The sequence below is a fragment of the Leopardus geoffroyi genome, chromosome B4 (assembly GCF_018350155.1).
Source record: "Leopardus geoffroyi isolate Oge1 chromosome B4, O.geoffroyi_Oge1_pat1.0, whole genome shotgun sequence".
Taxonomy (NCBI): Eukaryota; Metazoa; Chordata; class Mammalia; order Carnivora; family Felidae; genus Leopardus; species Leopardus geoffroyi.
The window spans coordinates 124,710,852-124,732,537 of NC_059341.1; the positions used below are offsets into that span (position 1 = coordinate 124,710,852).

The following is a 21,686-nucleotide window of genomic DNA, read 5'->3' on the forward strand; positions in this document are numbered from 1 at the left end:
GGTTTGCCAACTCTTATTCAAGACTGTATTCTGTTTCATTAGTATATTTACCCTTTATCATTACTTGTGATCTTTGCTGTAGGTTTCTAGTATTTGCCTTTGGTGAGGTTAAAGAAAAAAAATTTTTTTTAATTTCTAGTTTGCTAATTGGTTTTTTTTCTCTCCTTTTAACCAAAAATGGATGTTTGTATTCATTTCAGACATGGAAATGAACTTACTGATTTTTCCTTTAATCCATTAATTTTGTTAATTATATTGTTAGGTTCTGAAATGAGTCATCTTTTTATTTGTAGTTAACCCCCAGTTTGTTGCATTACAGTGTTCTTTTCATACTTTGCTGAATTCACTTTGCTAACATTCATTTATATTATCTGTATTCACTAGTGATTTTTCCTATAGTGTTTTTATTTGGGGGTAGTGAGATCCTGTTCTAATCTGATTTGAGTATCAGGGTTCTGTTATTCCTGGGAACATAACCAGGGCTGTGTTTTGAGGTTATGGGAAGCTCTTCGTTTTTTATTATGCTTAACTAACATAATTTCTTGAATATTTAGTAGAAATTTCCCATAATTGAGATTGGTACAGTTTAGGAAGATGATCGTTGACTTCTTTTTCAAATATCTCTTATAGTTATTGATCTATTTAAATTTTCTACTTTCTCTTGAGTCACTTGGTAATTTATGTTTTCCCTGAAAAATCACCCATTTCATTTAGATTTTTATATTTATTGATAAAAACTGTAAGACAATTCTCTGTATCTCTTTGAAATCTCTATATCTGCTCTTTTCTTGTTTTTAAATGCATGTGTTTTCTTTTCTTAACCAGACTCGCTAGTGGTTTGTTATATTACTTGTTTTCAAAGAACCACTTTTTAGTTTTATTATTTTTCTTTTTCATTGATTTTGTTTAACTGTATTCCATTTCTTTACATTTTTCCTTTTTTTAACTTCTTTTAAACTTTTAATAGTTTGGATGCCTTTTCTAATTTTTTTCTAACTTCTAGTAATTTGAATGATTATTCATTTATTTTCAAATAAATGTTACATATTTTTCTCTGGTTATGGCTTTGGCCATATTCCATAGGTTTTGATATATAGTGCTCTTATTGTCATTAATTTTAATTTTTTTTTTACATTTTAAAAAATGTTTATTTATTTATTTTTGAGGGGGCGGGGCAGAAAGAGGGAGAGAATCCCAAGCAGGCTTCACACTCAGTAGAGAGCCCATTGTGGGGCTTGTGCTCATGAACTGTGAGATCATGACCTTAGCTGAAATCAAGAATTGGACGCTTAACCAGGCGCCCCTATTTTCTCTTTAACCCAAAAGTAATTTGACACAAAAGTTTAGTTTCCAAATGGAAACTTTTGTTATTGTTGCTAATACCTAGTTTTATTATATTGTGATAAAAATATGTGGTGTATGGGGTTTTTCCTTCTTGGAGATTGTCTTTGTGGTATATGTGGTATATGTGATTGTTCCGTAGGTACTCATAAAGATTGTAAGTTCTTGACTGTTTGGGGATTAGGTTCTTTTTAAAAAAAAAATTTTTTAATGTTTGTTAAACATCTCTTTGTTGAGAGAGACAGAGACAGAATGAGAGTGGGTTAGGGGCAGAGAGAGAGGGAGACACAGAATCCGAAACAGGCTCCAGGCTCTGAGCTGTCAGCACAGAGCCCTACGCGGGGCTCAAACTCACGAGCTGTGAGATCATGACCTGAGCCAAAGTTGGACACCCAACCGACTGAGCCACCCAGGGGCCCTGGGGACTAGGTTCTTTATTAAATCAATGTTTTAAATTATTACTCTAAGCTTTTTTGTTTTGTGAGTCTAGGTCAGATCAACTTCTGAATCACATGTTAAAATCTCCCAGTGTGATTGTGCATTTGTGGTTTGTTCCTTGTATATCTAATTTTCAGCCTGTGTGTATTATTTTGTTGTAGACTTACCTTTTTAAAATAGGATTAACAACCAGTATGAGCTGGTACAGCATACTGGCTGGTACCCATTCAGATCTGTGTAAGTCTATGCCACATCACTTGTTAATTTTAATATTATCATTGCTGTTACTTGCTTATAGCTGGATTTAGGGTTCTTTTATTTTGTTTCCCCTACACGCTTCCTGCCCCCAAGAGACTTTGTCTCTTAATAGGGAAGTCTTTTCCTACTTTTGTTATTTTATGTTTTCCATCTATTCTGCTTATTGTTGCTTCTCTACCTCCAGCTCCCTGCCTTTTCCTGCCTTTGCAAGATTTTTAAAAATTGTAATGAGGTTGAACATTTGTGTGTGTGTTTGTATATGTGTTTCTGTGTGTGTATACATATACATTTATACAGTTTTTATTTCTCATTCTGTGAACTGTCAGTTTATATCCTTTTGTTTGTGTCTATTGTGTGATTAGTTATAATATTGATCTTGTAGGAGCTTTTTACATTAGGAAAATTTTATCTTTTTTGGTGATGTGTACCAGATTTCTTTTTATAGTTTGTCTTTCTTTTGACATTGGTTTGTATTGTAGTGTTTTTTTTTTTCCCTAACCATCTTATTAACTGTTTTCCATAGACTGACACTGCTTTGCTTATTTTTCCTTTTCCTTACTTGATGTACTGTTTTCTTCTTTCCTCTTAATGATTTGAAAGTTATATGTGCTAATTCTGTGCTTCTGTTAGTTGTTCAGAAATTATTACACACATTTAAACTGAAAAGATCTTGTCATCTTTGAGAGTAGATTACTGTCTTTACCTTCTTTTACTTACCCTGATTTTCCCATATGTTCCATGTATTTTTGAATCTTATTCCAGATTATAATACTGTTAAGAAATTAATTATTTGGTTAGTCTTACTGTTTGCTTAGACCTCACATCCACACTTATAAACATAAATTTAAATGTGATTATAAATCACTGATTTCTTTGTACCGCCATTTCTCTTATTCAGTGTATTCTTTCTTGGATTTCTTTCATTTCTTTCATTTTTCTGAAATGGCATCTAGTGTCCTTTTTTTCCCCAAAACAATTATATAGCTACACTTTGAAGTTTTATATGTCCTAAAGTGTTTTAATTTTGCCCTCATATTTGAGTAATAATTTGATAGGAAATATATTCCTATAAAAGTCATTTTGCTCAAAACATTGAAAACATCAATGTCACGCATGAGAAGTTCCATGCCAGTTTCTAGAGTTAAAAAAAAAAAAAGCTATGCAGGGCATTGCTATGACATTATAGAGTGAAAATTTTAAAAGAAAAAAGTTACAAAGCAACATTTGTAGTATGTCTCATTTATGCATATGTGGATATCCATATAGAAAGGGGGGTCAGAAAGGGTATTTACTGGTGCACCTGTGTGGCTCAGTTGTTCGAGCATCCAGCTGTTGATTTTGGCTCAAGTCATGATCCCAGGGTCATGGGATTGAGCTCCCCAGGCTCTGTGCTGAGCGTGGAGCCTGCTTAAGATTCTCTGTCTCTCCCTCTGCCCCACTCCCCCACTCACGCTTTCTCTCTCTCTAAAATTAAAAACACAAAAGGGGGTATTTACCAATTACTGTCAACAGTGATTGTCTTGGTTATCTAGGACCATGTAATAAACCCCCAAAAAGTTTGTGATGCAAAATAACATTATGCTCAGGGATTCTGTGCATCAGGAATTAAGATAGGACACAGCAGTGATGGCTAGACCCTGACATGGGAAGGCTTGAATGGTCACTCCCACATCTGATGTCTCAGTGGAAATGGCTGAAGGATGGACTGAACTGGGGCCATCATGCTGCATGCCTATGTATGCTGCTTCAGATTTGTGTTAGTTGGACTTACCTGATACTTCAGGATTCCAAGAACAAGTATTTTATAGTGACTTCTGAGGCTTGGTCACAGCTCAGAACCAAGGCTGGGCTGTGACCAAGCCTCAGAAGTCACATAGTGTCATATCACCACACTCTAGTTGAAGTAGTCACAAGCTTGCCTGGAATTGAGGGTGAGGACAGACATACCTACCTCCTGAATGGAAGTGTCAGAGAATTTGTGGCTATGTTTTCAAACCATCACAGTTGTCTTGGATGTGAGTGTTGGTTAAATGATGGCAGGAATTTTTTTTAATCTCTTCTGTTCGCTGCTGATCCCCGCAAGAGTACCTGGTGCATGGTAGTTTTTGATAAATACGTGGTGAATAAATGAGGAAGGGGTTTTTGCTCTCCTAGTGCCTTTCTGTACTAAATGAATGTTTCATAGTAAGCATATCTTATCTTTATAAATAGAAACAAAAATCAAATAGAAGATATATGTTCTGTTAATGTTTTAATATTATTTCATGATATCCTAGATATTTAAATGATTTCTATGAGTTGGAGCTACAGCATGGTTCTGGTGTTGTGGGTTGGAGCATTCCAGTGACTAAAGGGATTGTGCCTTCTCCAAGAGAATCCCACACAGCTGTGATATATTGCAAAAAAGATTCTGGAAGTCCTAAAATGTATGTCTTTGGTGGAATGTGTGGTGCTCGCCTGGATGATCTATGGCAACTTGACTTAGGTAAGCTTACCTTGATTCAGACTCAGGAATTGGTTTTGATTGATAAAGGAAAATGTAAAAATCCTTTGAAAAATATTTTCGTTAAAGTATTTATCGAGTCACACTTAGGTTTATAGAAGGCACGTGTAGCCAGCTCTGGAATAGCTGAGATGTGATGTGAGTGGTTGCTGATCAGTAAAATTAAACAAATGAATGTTTGGGTTATGGCCGTAACTCTCCTGTGTTCCTTATAAGTAGGGTCGCTGTATGTCCTGGTTTGTCTAAGGTGGCTGATTAATGCTTATTGTCCCATGTAACTATCAGTAGTACCAATTACCACTCTGTAAAATGTCCAGTTGGGGATGGTCAAATTTATATGGTTTCTCTGTCTACAGAAAATGTAGCATTAGTAATGTTATTACTGGTCAGTGAAAAACCCTGGGCTAGCTAGCTCTTTTAAAAAGGATCCTAGGAATGAAGTGATTGGGAGGTAGGTGTGCCTCTCACTTTTGACTATCTTCTACACAATGTGCTCTTACTTAAAATGTGAAAATCTCTAATTTGGTTTTAATTCAAAATTGGTGGCACCCTAAATACACCTCTGTATTTCAAACGCTAACGTTCAAGTATAAATAGATTACTATAATTAGCTATTTATGTTGGCTGTAAATGCTCTTTTTAAGATGAAATTCAAGTAATGGTGTTGAAACAGTTTTGCTTCTTTTTGGTAAGTCCTTTTTTATTTTTTAAGATTCTGCAAGTTGAGGTAATTTGCTATTATTAGACCAAATTGCTAATATACTTAATTTTTACTTCTAGAAACGATGTCGTGGTCAAAACCAGAAACTAAAGGGACGGTGCCACTTCCACGAAGCCTTCACACAGCCAGTGTTATAGGAAACAAGTATGGTGGTGGTTTCTGGTTTTTTTGTTTTTCACTTTTTTTTTAACCAACTTAAGAAAGACACACACAGGGAAGAGTGGTGCTACCAAGTTCTTAGGAATAGATTATTGAATTTAATAGTGTTTGATTGTTTCCTGAAGCAACAATAATAAGCCTACAGAGGCTAAAATACTTCGGCATTTTCTTGTCATGCTGCCTCTTATACTTGTGTGCGTTCCTCACAGTGCTTTCCTTGCACAGAGTACATTTACCTAAGTCTGAGGCACAGGCATCTGAGGAACAGATCTGTTCTCTGTTGCCAGGTTTGACACACCTAACTCAGTGTTTCGTTTTACTTATTTTTGGTAGTACTTGACTTATACTCAGGTATGTACTCAGAATGTACACTCACTGGTTAAACTTTGGATAGAGTTATGGTTAGACCGTAAACTCTGTAACCAGATGCCTGAATTCACGTCTCCAGTTTTGGTACTTGTTCTGTATGACCTGGGGCAAGGAAATTTAATCTGTCTATACCTCAGTTTCCTTACATATAAAATACAGTCAATAATAAAACCTACTTCACGAGGTTGCCTTCAGGATTAAATGGATTAATACATATGAAATGCTCCAAACAGTGCCTGCTACATAAGGAGTACGCCATAAAGGTTAGCTATTACTATCATCAGCAAGTTCCCTTACTTGTGCATTATTGTGTAAATAGAATTTAAGTATTTTCTTGTGTAGGGACTTTACCTTAAAAGTAATGTTTTAGGAAACAGCTACAACCTCATTAGTTCCTTTTAAAAAATAGCCATAAACAAAATCTGATAGGTACATTTTAAAAAATCTCAGAACCCTTTTATAAAATGTGGTTTTCCCCTGGAACTCTAATATAGAAAATAGGTATAAAATAGAGCGTCTCCAGTTGGCATGCTGTCACATCAGCCCTAAGCTCTGCCTGATGAGCCTTTCTCCTTCAAGCAGTCATTAGGCATGTCTCAAGAACCTTTAGGGGCCCGAGGGACATAGTTAAAGGTTTTTTGTGTTTTGTTTTGTCTTAATGTTTATTTATTTATTTTGAGAGAGAAAGAAAGGGAGAGAGAATCCCAAGCAGGCTTCTGCGGGGAGCTCGATCTCACAAACCATGAGATTGTGACCCGAGCCGAAATCAAGAGTCAGACGCTTAACTGACAGAACCACCAGGTGCCCCAAAAGTTTTTTATTTGAGTGGTATCAGTGACCAAAGTTATAAGAAACTTAATCTTCTTTGGTTACTGTATGCATACAACTCTAAATTTGACTTTGGATATCATAGATCATTTGACTATCTTTCTGAGTGAGGTTCACTCATTATAAATAGTATTGATTTTCAAATGTATTAGAATTGAAATATTTTCCACTTAAGTAACTTGCCAGAGACAAATAATTTGATTCTGTATTGCTTCATAGAATTGTAAACTCTTCAGAGAAGATTGCTTTATTCATTATCTTATTCCCATTACCTTGACCATAATAAGTGAGTTAATAGTCCTGAAGCTTTGAGTAAACAAGTAAGTTTAAGTCTATTCTTAGCATTTAAAATCTAAAAAGAAAAAAAAAGTAAAGCTCTAGAAAAAAAAGTCAGCCACTTTATGTTCTCTCTTTTTGTTGTTCAGGATGTACATTTTTGGTGGATGGGTTCCACATAAGGGGGAGAATATTGAGACTTCACCTCATGATTGTGAATGGAGATGTACTAGTTCATTTTCTTATCTAAATCTGGGTAAGTCTTTTAAGAGCTACTTATTGAAATAAAATTTATTAATAAAAGAGTTCTTGTTATTTTGTTATTTAAGAGAAATACTGTAGTCATGGATATTGCTGTCTTGTAGATACAGCAGAGTGGACCACCCTCGTATCGGATTCTCAGGAAGATAAAAAAAATTCAAGACCAAGACCACGAGCTGGACACTGTGCTGTTGCAATTGGCACTCGATTGTATTTTTGGAGTGGAAGAGATGGCTACAAAAAAGCACTGAATAGTCAAGTTTGCTGCAAGGATCTTTGGTATCTTGATACTGGTAGGTAAGAGTATTTAATGAATAGAATTTTCTTTTAGGTAAATAAATACCTGAGCACTGTCTGTCTCTTAAGACTTATTGTAAATGCCACTGCCTCTCTTTTCCATAATTAAAAATGAATGGAAGAAATATTACATTGGAGTAGATATTTCTCACTCCATGAGAGTTTTTTTTTAAGTTTATTTATTTATTTTGAGAGAGAGAGAATCCCAAGCAGGCTCTGCGCTGACAGTGCAGAGGCCAGTGTGGGGCTCAAACCCACGAACCACGACATCATGACCTGAGTCGAAGTTGGATGTTCAACCAACTGAGCCACCCAGGTGCCCACGAGAGCCCCTCTCTTTGAGTGTGTAGACTGGGATATGGTGACTCCATTCCAAAGCATAGAATATGGAAAGAGAAAAACAGTGGCTGTATGGTAGAGAAACCTGGAAAACACCACCTTAATCAAGTAATCAGTGTTAATATCACTAGTGATAGTCATGTTAATATCATTTATCCCTGCTTCTCATATCATGTGATAAGAAGAAACTTCACCTTTGTATTACCCGAAAATCTATAACCCCACTCTGAGAGAACATATCAGATAAGCGCAAATTGAGGGACATTCTAGACATTCTACAGAATATGTGAACAATACTCTTAAATAAAAGTTTCAAAGTGATGAGGGGGGCTTTGAAAGCAATGAGTTGGACTCTTGATTTCATCTCAGGTCCTGATCTCATGGTTCATGAGATCAAGCCCTGCATAGGACTCTGTACTGGCAGTGTGGAGCCTACTTCGGATTCTCTGTCTCCCTCTCTCTCTGCCCCTCCTCTGCTCGCTCTCTCTCTCTCTCTCTCTCTCTCTCTCAAAATGAATGGATATGCACTTTAAAAAAAAGTTTCAAAGTGATGAAAAACGAGGAAAGTGAGAAATAGTTACAAATTGGAGGAGACTAAGGAGATATGATGACTAAATGCAAAGTGGTACACCCTAGATTGGATTAAAACAAACAAAAATGTAAATAGAAAATTGGTGAAATCTGAGTGGTCTGTAGTTTAGTTAACATTATTATTCCAGTGTTAATTTCTTAATTTTGACAAATGTGTTAGCATTAGGAGAAACTGAGTAAAGATAAAGAATATATGGGCACTCTGCACTTTTTTCTTTTGTAAATCTAAAAGTATTCCAAAGTAAAACCATTTTTTTAAAAAGTATTACAACACTAAAAATTTATTAAATATGGAACTCATCTATTTTTTAATAAATACTTATTGATTGATACTGTATACCAGGAATTGTTCTAAATTGTTCTAAATGCTGAGAAGTGAAATGCTACAGCAGTGAAAGAGACTGATAATGTCCCTGATGTCAAAGAACTTATATTCTTAGAGAGTATGAGGGCAGAGGGATGATGGGCACTAATCAAACAAATTAACAAAATCAGTTCCATTTCTGGTAAGCATGTGAAGACAGTAAGACCAGTGGGATAGTGATCGGAGGCACTGGAGTAAAGAGGGGTGGGGTTAACTTTGGAGTGGGTAGTTAGAAAAGTATGAAATGGCATTTGGAATATAATCCAGATGAGGAGAAGATGCTATCCGTGGAAAAGGCTGGAGGAACAACACTGTAGGAAGAGTGAACAGCAAGTACAAGGGCCCTGAAATAGGAATGTGTGGCTCGTTTGGGCCCAGTGAAAGAGGAGAGTATAGGGATGGAGGTTAGAAAAGTGACCACAGGACAGATCTTGTAGGCCTCAAACATCATGGTAGAGTTTAGATTGTTTATAAAGTACAAAGGTAAGTTATTAATTAGTTTGAAGGAGAGACGTGTCGTGATCTGATGTACATTTTGGAATGGCCACTGCAGTTGCGTGGAAAATAAATTGGAGGTGAGCAAAGGTGCACACAGTGAGACAAGTTAGGAGGCTTTCACAGCAGTCAGAGAAGTCTTAGACTACTCTGGCGGTGGTGGTGCCAGTGGAGATGCAGAGAAGTGGCTGAATTCAGGATATGTTTTGGAGTTCTTGTTGACAGAACTGGCTGATGAATTGGGGGTGGCATATGACAGAAAGGACAGGAGGATGAAGTTTTTAGCTTGAATAATTTGGTGGTATTTCCACTTACTGAGCTGGAGAAGACTGAGGAGAAAACTGGCTTGGGGAGAAAATTAAGAGTTCCATTTAGACCATGGTAAGTTTGAAATGAGATCACATAAGTAGTTGAGGAGCAAAGAAGTCTGGAGGCCAGCGGAGAATCAGATTTGGAGATGATGTAATGTGCACTGTTATATGAGAAAAGCAGATTATAAAACATATCTATAATTCCAGGGGTTTTTTTTAAGTGTATAAATAGAAAATTCTGGAAGGATACAGTAGTATGCCAAAGTGTTATCTAAAAGATGAGGGACACCTGGGTGGCTCAGTCGGTTAATCATCTGACTTCGGCTCAGGTCATCATCTCACAGCTTATGAGTTTGAGCCCTGCATCAGGCTCTGTACTGACAGCTCAGAGACTGGAGCCTGTTCAGAGTCTGTGTTTCATTCTCTCTCTCTGCCCCTCCCTTCGCTCGCACTCTGTTTCTGTCTCTCTTTCTCTCTCAAAAATAAATAAACATTGGGGCGCCTGGGTGGCTCAGTTGGTTGAGCATCCTACTTCAGCTCAGGTCATGATCTCATGGTTTGTGAGTTTGAACCCCGCATCAGGCTGTGCGGACAGCTCAGAGCCTGGAGCCTGCTTCAGATTCGGTGTCTCCGTCTCTCTCTGCCCCTCCCTGACTTGTGCTCTGTCTTTCTTTCTCTCAAAAATAAACATTTAAAAAAAATTAAGATAATTGATGGGGCACTTGGGTGGCTCAGTTGGTTAAGCATCCAACTCTTGGTTTCAGCTCAGGTCATAGATCTCACTGTTCATGAGTTCGAGTCCCATATTGAACTCTATGCTGCTGGTGCGGAGCCTGCTTGGGATTCTCTCTCTCTTTGCCCCTCTGTCTCTCTCTCTCTTTCTCTCTCTCTCAATAAATAAATAAACTTTAAAAAAAGATAATTGATTTATGCTAAGTGAAATTAGTCAGAGAAAGACAAATATCATATGACTTCACTCATATGAGGACTTTAAGAGACAAAACAGATGAACATAGGGGAAGGGAAGTAAAAATAATATAAAAACCAAGAGGGGGACAAAACATAAGAGACTCTTTTTTTTTTTTTAATCTTTAATTTTTTTTTTAATTTTTTTTTTTTAATGTTTATTTGTGAGACAGAGAGAGACAGAGCATGAACGGGGGAGGGTCAGAGAGAGAGGGAGACACAGAATCCGAAGCAGGCTCCAGGCTCTGAGCTGTCAGCAGAGCCCGACGCGGGGCTTGAACTCACAGACCGTGAGATCATGACCTGAGCCAAAGTCGGACGCTTAACCAACTGAGCCACCCAGGCACCCCCATAAGAGACTCTTAAATACAGAGAACAAACAGAGGGTTACTGGAGGGATTGTGGGAGGGGGGATGGGCTAAATGGGTAAGGGGCATTAAGGAATCTACTCTTGAAATCATTGTTGCACTGTGTGCTAACTAATTTGGATGTAAATTTAAAAAAATAAAGATAATTGAAAAAATAAACTGAACAACAAAGTTAGAGACTAAATGCTTTGTATGGAAGAAGCACATACTAGCAAGCGGGAAAGAAATATAGAAAATCCAACTTACTGTTGCATCTTTGAAATTGGGAGTTATTACCTGAAGTCCAAGGATAAACTTCAATCCCTGAGATTGTAAGAAAAAATGTGTGTGTATAAATTTTTCTTGGTAGTGAATACATCACTTGAAGCAGATTGTCTAAGCGATCTGTGACTTTTAAAAGATTAAAAATTACTGGCTCTGAATGGCCAGTTTTTCCATAAACCTTAGACGATGTCAATTTAAAAGTAATCATGGCTACTATCATAAAGTTGGAATTTAGATTTTGCTTCTCCTCTTGATAAGTTGGCATGAATTTTGGGGACTGGGGAAATGAGGGCTCTTCATCTTGCTTTTTTTCACTTATAGTTAACCTTTGTGAATTTGATAGCATTTAAGAGTAAATAATGCCATAAGGCTTTTTATTAAAAATAGTCCTTTGCTCCCACCTTCCTCTCATTTTCCTTGCTTCACAAGCATCTGCTTTCAACTCTGTTAAACAATCCTTTTGGGATTTCCTTCCATATTTCCATATAACATTAATATATTACTTTGATTTTTTTCAGTTTAGGCATAAAATGATCACTTTCTACTATAACAGTTAAGGATTTATCTCTTCTTCCCACCATTCCTTGCTTCTCTGCTCTATACCTTTCCTACCCTCATTCTCTCAGTATGGTTATGCAGCAATTTTGTTAGATGAGTAGTCATTGTTTACATTATGACCATATAAACACTGTTCACAGGTGAGCCATGCCATGGATTAATAATTGTCATTTTTGTTTGTCTTTGATTTGTATGTATTTACCACTAATTCAGTCCATACTCTTTAATTTGTTTAAATCTTCTCTCATTATGGTTAGATGCATCAGATATATTCTATCATATTTCATCATCTTGAAGAAATTTCTCCTGGGGCTCCTGGTCTGGGTGGCTCAGTCAGTTAAGCATCCAACTCTTGATTTCGGCTCATGTCATGATCTCTCTGACCCTCCCCTGCTCGTGCTCTCTCTCTCTCTCTCTCTCTCTCTCTCTCAGGATAAATAAATAAACTAAAAAAAGGAAAGACAAGAACCATCTCCTGCTCCAATCTGGGATGGTTGGCATGGTTCTCCTGCTCCACAAATCGTGCACAGCTATCATCCTGGAGTCTTCCTTCATCATCTTCCTGGAGATATCTTCTGCCTCTCACCTGTGCCAGATTCCCTGTTTCTAGTTCCTGTATTTTTCCCTTTCTTAGTTAACTTTTTCTTTTTTTGTGGAACACATCCCAGGAAAAGAGTGCATAGGAGATAAATTTATTTTCAGATCTTGCATTGTCTGGAAATATATTCAGTCTTCCTTCCATTTAATTGGCTATTTGCAGGGAAATAGAATTCGACACTGGATGTCATTACCCTTCAGAATTTTGAAAGCATTGTTATATTGTATTTAAGCTTCTAGTGTTTTTGTTGAGAAACCCAAACCACTTCTGATTTTTGTTCCTTTTTTTTTTAATTTACTTATTTATTTTGAGAGAGAGAGTGTATGCAACAGAGGCAGAGAGAGAGAGGGAGGGAGAGAATCCCAAGTAGGCTCTGCACTGTCAGTACAGAGCCCGATGCAGGCCTCAAACTCATTAACTGCAAGATCATGACCTGAGCCAAAACCAAGAGTCGAATGCTTAACCAACTAAGCCACCCAGGCACCCCTGATTTTTGTTTCTTTAAATGTGACCTTCCCCGTCACCTTTGGTAGCTTTTGGGACTTTTGTCTCCATTATTATTAAATTTCATGGTGATGTGCTTTGGTGCATCTATTTTTAACCCATTGTGTTGAATACTCATTGGGCCCTTTTAGTCTGTAAACTCATGTTCTTCAGTTCTGGGAATTTTCTTGATTTATTTCATTGATGTGCCCCCTTCTGTTTTCTCTATTTCTCTTCATGCAAGCTTCTGTTGTGTAAGTAGTATACTTCTTGGACCTATCTTCTGTTTCCTTATGTGGGTTGTCTTTAAGAAACATAAATAAACTGGGTTGTGAATAGGATCATGGAGGAATCTACATGGGGAATAGTTGAAGGAGCTAGGCTTACTTATCCTCCAAATCATAGTCATCAGTTTTTTTCTGTAAAGGGTCAGATAGTAAATATTTTAGGCTTTGCAGGCCGCGTATGGTCTCTGTTATAACTATGCAACTGCTGCTGTAGAATGAAAACAGTCATAACTAATACATAAACAAATTAGCATGGCTGTGTTTCAACAAGACTTTAGTTACAAAAACAGGCATAGACTGGATCTAGCCCATAAGCCAGCCAGTTTGCTGACCCCTTCTCTAAAAGATACAAAAAGATAGATATCAGACATGTTCTATAATGATTAAAATATAGCTTATACATATCAACTCACTAGGAGACTAAATTTTCTTATGTAACTGTCCAAAGATGGAATGTACTCCCTTAGGAATTGTGAGTTCCCTGAATTGGTAGGTAAACAAAAAGAGGACAAGGATATTGTAGAAATAATCTCAGATCCTTCTTTCTAGTTCTAAAAGCCTATGATTGTTACTTGTTTTGGAAATGTTGTAATATTTTATATCAAAGTAGTTACCTGTCTGGGGTAGTACAAGTTTTGATAAAAGGGTATTAACTTCAAGAAGTTGTGTTTTCCCAAAATATCATGTCCAAATCATATTTGCTAACACTAACAGTATTTCTAACATGTATGCTATTGGCTGAAAATTGGCTCGTTAAATTAAAAACTTACATAGGTAAAATAATGTAGCTCTAACTATAAAATACTTGGTGCCCTGCCCCCACTTCTAGGATTAAATATTTCTTTCTGATTCTGGTGACTCACATGGCTTGGAATTTTTCTCTCTATTTGTATAAGGAATTAAATAAATAAGTAGGACCAGAACCCCAAACTGTTTTCATTTGGCCTACTATAGCTAAGTTTATCTGAATACATCTCCTTGTGGGTAAACAGGTGAAATACTCATTGCTGATGTTTTCAGAGCCCCAGGCCCACACAAATTGTACAAGCAAACTCTTGATACATTTGAAACTTAAAAGTATAATATCAATATTGTTCTTTAGAGAAACCGCCGGCACCATCACAAGTACAGCTGATCAAAGCCACTACCAACTCTTTCCACGTCAAATGGGATGAAGTGCCTACAGTTGAGGGCTATCTTTTGCAGCTGAATACAGACTTGCCACACCAAACTGCATCATCAGATTCCTCACTGGCACCAAATCTGCAAGGTAACATAATTTTCACCTGGAAGCTTGCATGTTCAGATGCTTTTTTAAAAAGTGACTACAGGAAAGCCTGTGATTAGGCCTAGTTTTAAAAATGTTATGATGTGATGTTTTCTGCCTGGTTAATCAAATATGGTGCATTTCAGTTCCGAAACTTGCCTGTCTTCCCATCATGATGTGGTAGGTAGAACGCATAGACACATAGGATAGAATGTTTTTTCTGCAGTTCACTCTGATGTACTTCCTTGTTTCAACATGCTACCTGACTTCAGGAGATGGTTTTAATTAGCTTTCATAAATTTTTCAGCTTTTTAAACAAGTATTCAAAGTAATAGGCACTTGGAAAGTAAAAGCAGATTTCATTTTACATGTTCTTTTGGAAAGGATTTCAATCAACCAGTAAGCAGACTATTAAGAAAATAGATTAACTTTGATAAAGATACTACTTTTTAAGCTTTAATACATAACTTTCAGAAATACTTGATTGTAATATATTTTATTGAAGCTAATTTAGACCATGTCAGTCTGAACTTTCTCATTCCTACAGGAGTCAGAATGGACCCTCACAGACCAGGCAGTAATAGCACCGTTCCTAACAGTGTAAGTTAAAAAAAAAAAAATTTATGATGGTAAATGAATGTCTATGGTTAGAGTCCCAATTTTTATTAATATTTGTAGCATATTACCCTAGGACAGAGATTCTTAACTCTGGCTGCATATTAGAATCACCTCTGAGATTAAAAAACAAACAAATATACAGAGAATCCCAAGCTTTCCCGAGATTTAGTGAACCAGAATCTTTAGGATGATGCCCAGGTAACTCAGGTTTTAAGGAAAAGCTCCATAGAGCACTGTGGCACTGGCCTGGATTGAGAACCCCTAAACAGGAGACTAAAGTCTATCTTCATTGCACACAGCATCAGAGGCTAATCCATTATAATTTATACTTACGGGGTCTTAAAATCTGTATTTTGACATTTCTAAGTATCATACACACTCCTGTTTTAAGTTTCTAAAGATGTACTTCAAAAATGCATATGAAATATATTTCTTTACTATGTACTTCATTGACCAAAGAATATGAGTTGCTAATTTGAGCACTGATGTTTGTGAGGTTATTTCTTGTTTATGAAGTGCTTCACAGTAGGTATCTGTAGAGACTAATGAATAAGCTCACTAGGATTTACACTGGTTTTATATGGCAAGCTGCATATACAGTAGATTCTTTTCAAGGGAAATGGTGTAGGGATAAGCTCACGTGTTCTGAACATGGCTGTTGTGGACAAATATCCTAGAGCCATGAGAAGTTATAATTGACAATGGAGACAGAAAAGTCACCAAAAACAGGTAAGTAGAAGGGGGCAGCAATATTGGGTTTTTTTAATGAAGCCAGGTAACTTTTATGGCTCAGTAGACCCATATATATTGCTGTATAGTAACTGATGTTGACCTTGATGACCTGAATTATCAAAAAGTTTAAATGTGTTCATTATAGTGTGTACAAGAAGGCAAAGAAAAACGGAATTAAAGAGACTGCTATTTAAAAATGTTTAATGTCAAAGAATATTGATATGTGTATGTATTAAATCTTGATATCTATTTGGAAACTCAGTCATATAGAATAATTCATTTGCTTGAACTGAGATTTTATTTTTAGGAGTCATCAGGTCTTTAAAATCCATGTTGACTTTGTTAAGAAAATTGGACAAATGTGTTAAAACTCAGTAGCTCTGGTGTTGTCGCCTGTGCTGCATACATATTTACTTGCATGCTAACTACCACTCATAAAACATAGTCTGGGGTTCCCCCCCCCACCCCAGAATATACCCTCCTATTCCCCTTTGTAACTGGTCTTCTGAGAATGGAGATTAAGGGAGGAAATGGGTTTTTTAAACTGTTGTAAAGTTTAAAGAATAATCCTATACAAATTAAGTGTATAATTTAAACTGTTTTATATCTTGGTAAATTTATTTTCAAAAGCATTCAAGTTGTAAATTATTTTGCTTGTTTTTCACATGTATTTCTATTTAACTGAACATTGCTTGCTACAATAAACTGTTTTATTTCTTATAGATCAGCGATACAACGAACAGTGCAAAAACTGAACATACACCTATGAAAGGAACTTCTGTGAAAAACAGACCAGATCTCAAAGCATCAACTGATTTTAATGCCACTTTACATCCATCTATGGCAACTAATACTTCTAATCATAATAGTTGTGTCGTGGATATGTTAAGGAAAAATGAAGGTATAAAGATGGTATTTTTTAAAAATGTTTATTTATTTTGAGAGAGAGAGAGAGAGAGTGCGAGCAGGGGAGGGGCAGAGAGAGAGAGAATCCCAAGCAGGTTCCGCGCCATCAGTGCAGAGCCCAACACAGGACTCGAACTCACAGACCATGAGATCATGACCTGAGCCAAAACTAAGAGTCAGATGCTTAATCAACTCATCCACTCAGGTGCCTCAAAGATGGCACTTTAAGTAAAGCCAAAGCTTTTTATAATAACGATAGGGAATTATAGTCTCTGAAAAAGTAAATGTTGTATGGTTTTGATCCATTTTCAAAATAATAATAAACTAGCCACATTGACCCTAGTTAGAGTGATGTCAGGATACTAAGAAAGCACTGACCTGAATTGCAAAGCTTAGTTATGAGGTATGGAACTCAAATGAGGCAAGCTCTTGCATGACATTTGAGGTTGGCCAGTATGTTCAGTGTCACGTTCCCATTACTGTATTTTCTTAGCACTTAGAACTATCTGAAATTATCTATTTGGGGCAGGGATTTTCTTGTTCATCTCTATTTCCTCAGCACCCAGATCCATGCTTGGTTAACAGTAGTCATTTAGTAAATATTTGTTTAGGAAATAACTGGATTATCCTCAGAAAGATAGTTCATTTATGAGAACTGTTGATTACATTCATGCGACAGCTTGTACTTTGGTGATCCTTATATTTAAAATGAGTTCATTTGAATATTCTGATGCCATTTCAGATACATTGTATCTGATTTCAGTATCTAAAGTTATTTTATAAATCTCATTCTGATGTTCCTGACATAGAAACATGTGACTTTAGAAACGCCTGGGTGGCTCAGTTGGTTGAGCATCCAACTCTTGATTTTGGCCAAGGTCATGATCCCAGGGTTGTGGGATCAAGCCCTGTGTTGGGCTCCAGGCTGAGCGTGGAGCCTGCTTGGGATTCTCTCTCTCCCTCTGCCCCCCCCTACCTCACTTTTGTGTTCTCTCTCTAAAATTAAGAAAGAAAGAAAGAAAGAAAGAAAGAAAGAAAGAAAGAAAGAAAGAAAGAAAGAAAGAAAGAAAAGAAACGTGACTTTATTTTTAATTTGAGAAAGTCATGACAGCTGATATAAATCTAATGCCTCTTCAGTGATACAAACTTAACAAGATGAATATTATTTTTATTTCCATTTTTTTAAATGTTTATTTTTGGGAGACAGTGCAAGAGGGGGAGGGGCAGAGAGAGAGTGGGGTACAGAGGAGCCGAAGCGAGCTCCATGCTGACAGCAGAAAGCCCAATGTGGGGCTCAAACTCATGAACCATGAGATCGTGACTGGAGCCAAAGTCAGACACTTAATCAACTGAGCCACCCAGGCACACCTTTATTTCCATTTTTCTTAATGAGTCTGTGGTAGGTAAGAATATTCAATGAAAATAATTTCCTGTAATTTTTCCTTATTTCATCACCTGTGCAAAAGGGGAGCACTTTTGTTTTATTGATTTAAAGGTGGAATCATTTGGTTAAAATTATAAAAGCCTGGTCCTGGACCTCAATTTATATTTCTTTCTTATAGTGATTTTCTATGTCTATCTTATAAAGAAGTTTATGCTCTTGAAAACAAATAGGAGCTTTGAGATTTCAGAATCTTAATGTACTCTAAATCGTATGTTGTAAGACAGTTTAGAAAAAATTAGTACGAAACAAATGGGAAAACCAGAGTGGTTGTACAGCGACAGTATCACTGACAGATCGTAGACATTCAAATCTGTGAATGATTGGCTACCTAATCTCAGGTTAACAAGGGGAGATTGGACCTTTTTCTTTGTAGGTTGGAGTAGCTGGTATGTTTCAAAAGTGGAAGAGTGACATGATTAGTTGTTATTGTTGTTTTGGAAAGAACACTCTGGCCTCACCATCAGAAGAACTGGGCTAGGAAATGATTGGGAGGCTTCATAGAAGGTTCTTTTAGGACTCTAAGAGATAACCAGAGACTGAAGCAGTGGGTGGAATGGAGAGGAGAGAATATATCATTTCTGAGAGTTTTAGAAACTAGCATCTATTACTAGCCTTGGAAACTGGTTGGATATGAGAAATAAAAACGAGTTTACCATGACTCCCAGTTTTTTGGTTGGATATTCAATGAGTGATGATACTCTTTATCAAGAAATGAAATATAGGAGCCAGAACAGATTTGGGAAAAAGGTAAGTTCAACTTTGAACTTAGTGTTTTTGAGACACTTGAGGAACATACTGGTAAAGATTTTTAATCGGCAGTTGGATATTTAGGTGTAGAGTCTAGGTGGTAATTTTTGGCTGGAGTATAAATTTAAAAATTAAGGGTAACTAAAATATAAGCCCCACAAGGAGCAGTGACTTTATCTTACTTGTTCACTGCGAGATTCTTAGCACCTGGCAGTGTCCAGGATATATGAATTTGAGAGATTTATGATTTATGAATGGTAGTGAAAACATAGGAAAATACGTAAATGGAGAAAAGAGAAGGCTTGGGAACACCTGCATTTAAAAAGTCATCTGGGGGCGCCTGGGTGGCGCAGTCGGTTAAGCGTCCGACTTCAGCCAGGTCACGATCTCGCGGTCCGTGAGTTCGAGCCCCGCGTCGGGCTCTGGGCTGATGGCTCAGAGCCTGGAGCCTGTTTCCGATTCTGTGTCTCCCTCTCTCTCTGCCCCTCCCCCGTTCATGCTCTGTCTCTCTCTGTTCCAAAAATAAATAAATGTTGAAAAAAAAAAAAAAATTTAAAAAAAAAAAAATAAAAAAAAAAAATAAAAAGTCATCTGAAGAGAAGAAGCCAGCTACAGAGATTGAAAAGGGGTTCTTAAAAGGCCAGGAAAAGAACCAAGTAGATTGGTGTCCTGTTTTTTTTCTCAGTAGTGGTCATCTCAGTTTGTGTATGCATGTTTCTCTACCACACGATTATAACTTCATGAAGTATTAACCATGCTTGCTTTATTTCACCATCGTAGAAGCATGCACGATATCTGGTAAATAGTAAGTCCTCAGTATTGTGGAGTGAGGGGTGCCTAGGTGGCTCAGTTGGTTAAGCATCCAACTCTTGATTTTGCTCAGGTCATAATTTCACAGTTCATGGGATGGAATCCTGCTCAGGCTCTGCGCTGATGGCGTGGAGCCCACTTGGGTTTCTGTCTCTCTGCTCCTGCCCTGCTTGTTCTCTCTTTCTCTCTCGCTCTCTCTTTCAAAATAAATATGCATAAAAAATATTGTGGAATGAGTAATTATAAGTCATAGAAAGAAACAGCTTCAAAAAAGGAGTATGTGGTCGGCATTGTTTATGTTGCAGAAAGGTCAAGTCAGTGGAAATTGAAAAGCATCCCTTAGAAATCATTGACGTTTGCCAGAGCCATTTCATTAGAGTAGAGGGGTAGAAACCAAATTTGAGGAGGTCAGGGAAGTAGAGACTGCTCTGAAGGAATTAGTGAGGGGTAATGGCAACTGGAGAAGATTTGTGGGGTCAAAGAAGATGGGTGTTTTGTTTGCTTGAGAGACTTGATAATGTTTAAGGACTGAGTGCCAAAAACTGCTAATGAAAAAAGAATCTGAAAACCCTGAAGAGAAAGGAATGATTGATAAAAGAGGGTCCCAAAATATGGGGAAGGGATAGAACCAAGATCACAGGAGGATTGATTATCCTTCCTCTGGAGAGAGGTCAGTTCATCCTCTGAAATGGAAGAGAAGATAGAAAGGATGGGCCCAATCATAAATGTGTTTCTAGTTTAGGGCAGAAGAAGGCAGAAAACTCAAGGCATTCATGCCTGATGACTTCTGTTTTTTCCCCTAAAGTGGGAGGCAAGGCATTTGATCTATGATTTAGAAGAGTCCAAGAACAATGATTCAGTGTTTAGAATGGAAGAAGGACCTGAGAAGTTGGACATCTGTTATCTATGTAGTACATTTTATTTTTTTCTTTTCTTTATTTTTTAAAAAATATTTATTGATTTTAAGAGAGAGAGAGAGTGCATGAGCAGGAGAGGGGCAAAGAGAGAGGGAAAAAGAGAATCCCAAGCAGGCTCCATGCTGTCAGCGCAGAGCCCGACATGGGGCTCGATCTCAACAAACTGTGAGATCGTGACCTGAGCCGAAATCAAGAGTTAGAGCTCAACTGACTGAGCCACCCAGGTGCCTCTGTAGTCCACTTTATTTTTCTAAACATTTTATGTTTAGCCTAATGGTTAATTCATATGCATGACATTTGCAGTGCCTGTGCTTATGATTTTTAAAATTGAAATACCAAGAACGTGTGACAAGAACCATAATAAGATAGCACATTTATTGCAGGCGTTATGTTAATAATTGTTTTTTTCACTTTAATTTTAGGTCCTCATACTTCAGCAAATATAGGTGTTCTAAGTAGTTGCCTGGACTTAAGAACAGTAATCCCTGAAACTTCTGTATCCAGTTCTGTTTCCAGCGCACAAACTATGGTAACCCAGCAGACCATTAAAACTGAATCATCCAGTACAAATGGGGCAGTTGTTAAAGATGAAACTTCACTAACAACATTCAGTACCAAATCTGAAGGTTTGAAATGTGTTTCACATACTGTATTTTGAACCATTTGTGTATATAAATTCATCAAACTTACTTGTTTAGATGGGAATTGCATTTCATCTTGGATTGAGTTATATATAAACAGATAAAACATTCCAATTAAAATTATTATATAACATACTCTTCTGCCTTCCATAAAATATTTAAATCAGCACACACCAAAATACGTTCAGAATGTGTTTTTCCTACCATGAATATATTCAGCAAATTTTTTTTCCATAGAAAAGATTTATTCTTTAGACTATGGGGTAACAATTCCTCCAGCTTGATAGATTTCTGATTTTGTAAATTCTCGTTTCATTCTTTTGCTATAGGAATTGTGTTTCATCTTTGGTAAACGTTCTCTGAAGTTCTAGCTGGCCATCAAACCCTTGAGAAATGAACATTGTGAATGAATTTGAGTTAGAGGGTCCATATTTCTAATTATTGTGCTTTTCTCCCTGGGGCTATTTTTTTTATGTTTATAAATTATATTTTAATGTGTCTGTTTGATAAGTGATCATGTAAGTCTTAT

At 36.9% G+C, this 21,686-nt stretch overlaps 1 protein-coding gene across 8 annotated transcripts in view; it reads left to right on the plus strand.

The window, feature by feature from the left end:
- The window catches only part of HCFC2 (host cell factor C2), a 47,701-nt gene that overhangs the window by 6,248 nt on the left and 19,767 nt on the right, over nucleotides 1–21,686 (plus strand). For 7 of the 8 annotated variants that reach the window (XM_045465754.1, XM_045465751.1, XM_045465755.1 and 4 more), the window contains exons 4-11: nucleotides 4,314–4,522; nucleotides 5,321–5,405; nucleotides 7,043–7,149; nucleotides 7,259–7,447; nucleotides 14,178–14,345; nucleotides 14,890–14,942; nucleotides 16,416–16,593; nucleotides 20,939–21,142. In XM_045465754.1, coding sequence (XP_045321710.1) covers nucleotides 4,314–4,522; nucleotides 5,321–5,405; nucleotides 7,043–7,149; nucleotides 7,259–7,447; nucleotides 14,178–14,345; nucleotides 14,890–14,942; nucleotides 16,416–16,593; nucleotides 20,939–21,142 — 1,193 coding nt within the window. The remainder of the gene's footprint in view (nucleotides 1–4,313; nucleotides 4,523–5,320; nucleotides 5,406–7,042; nucleotides 7,150–7,258; nucleotides 7,448–14,177; nucleotides 14,346–14,889; nucleotides 14,943–16,415; nucleotides 16,594–20,938; nucleotides 21,143–21,686) is intronic. The other variant, XM_045465753.1, reaches the window with a different exon arrangement.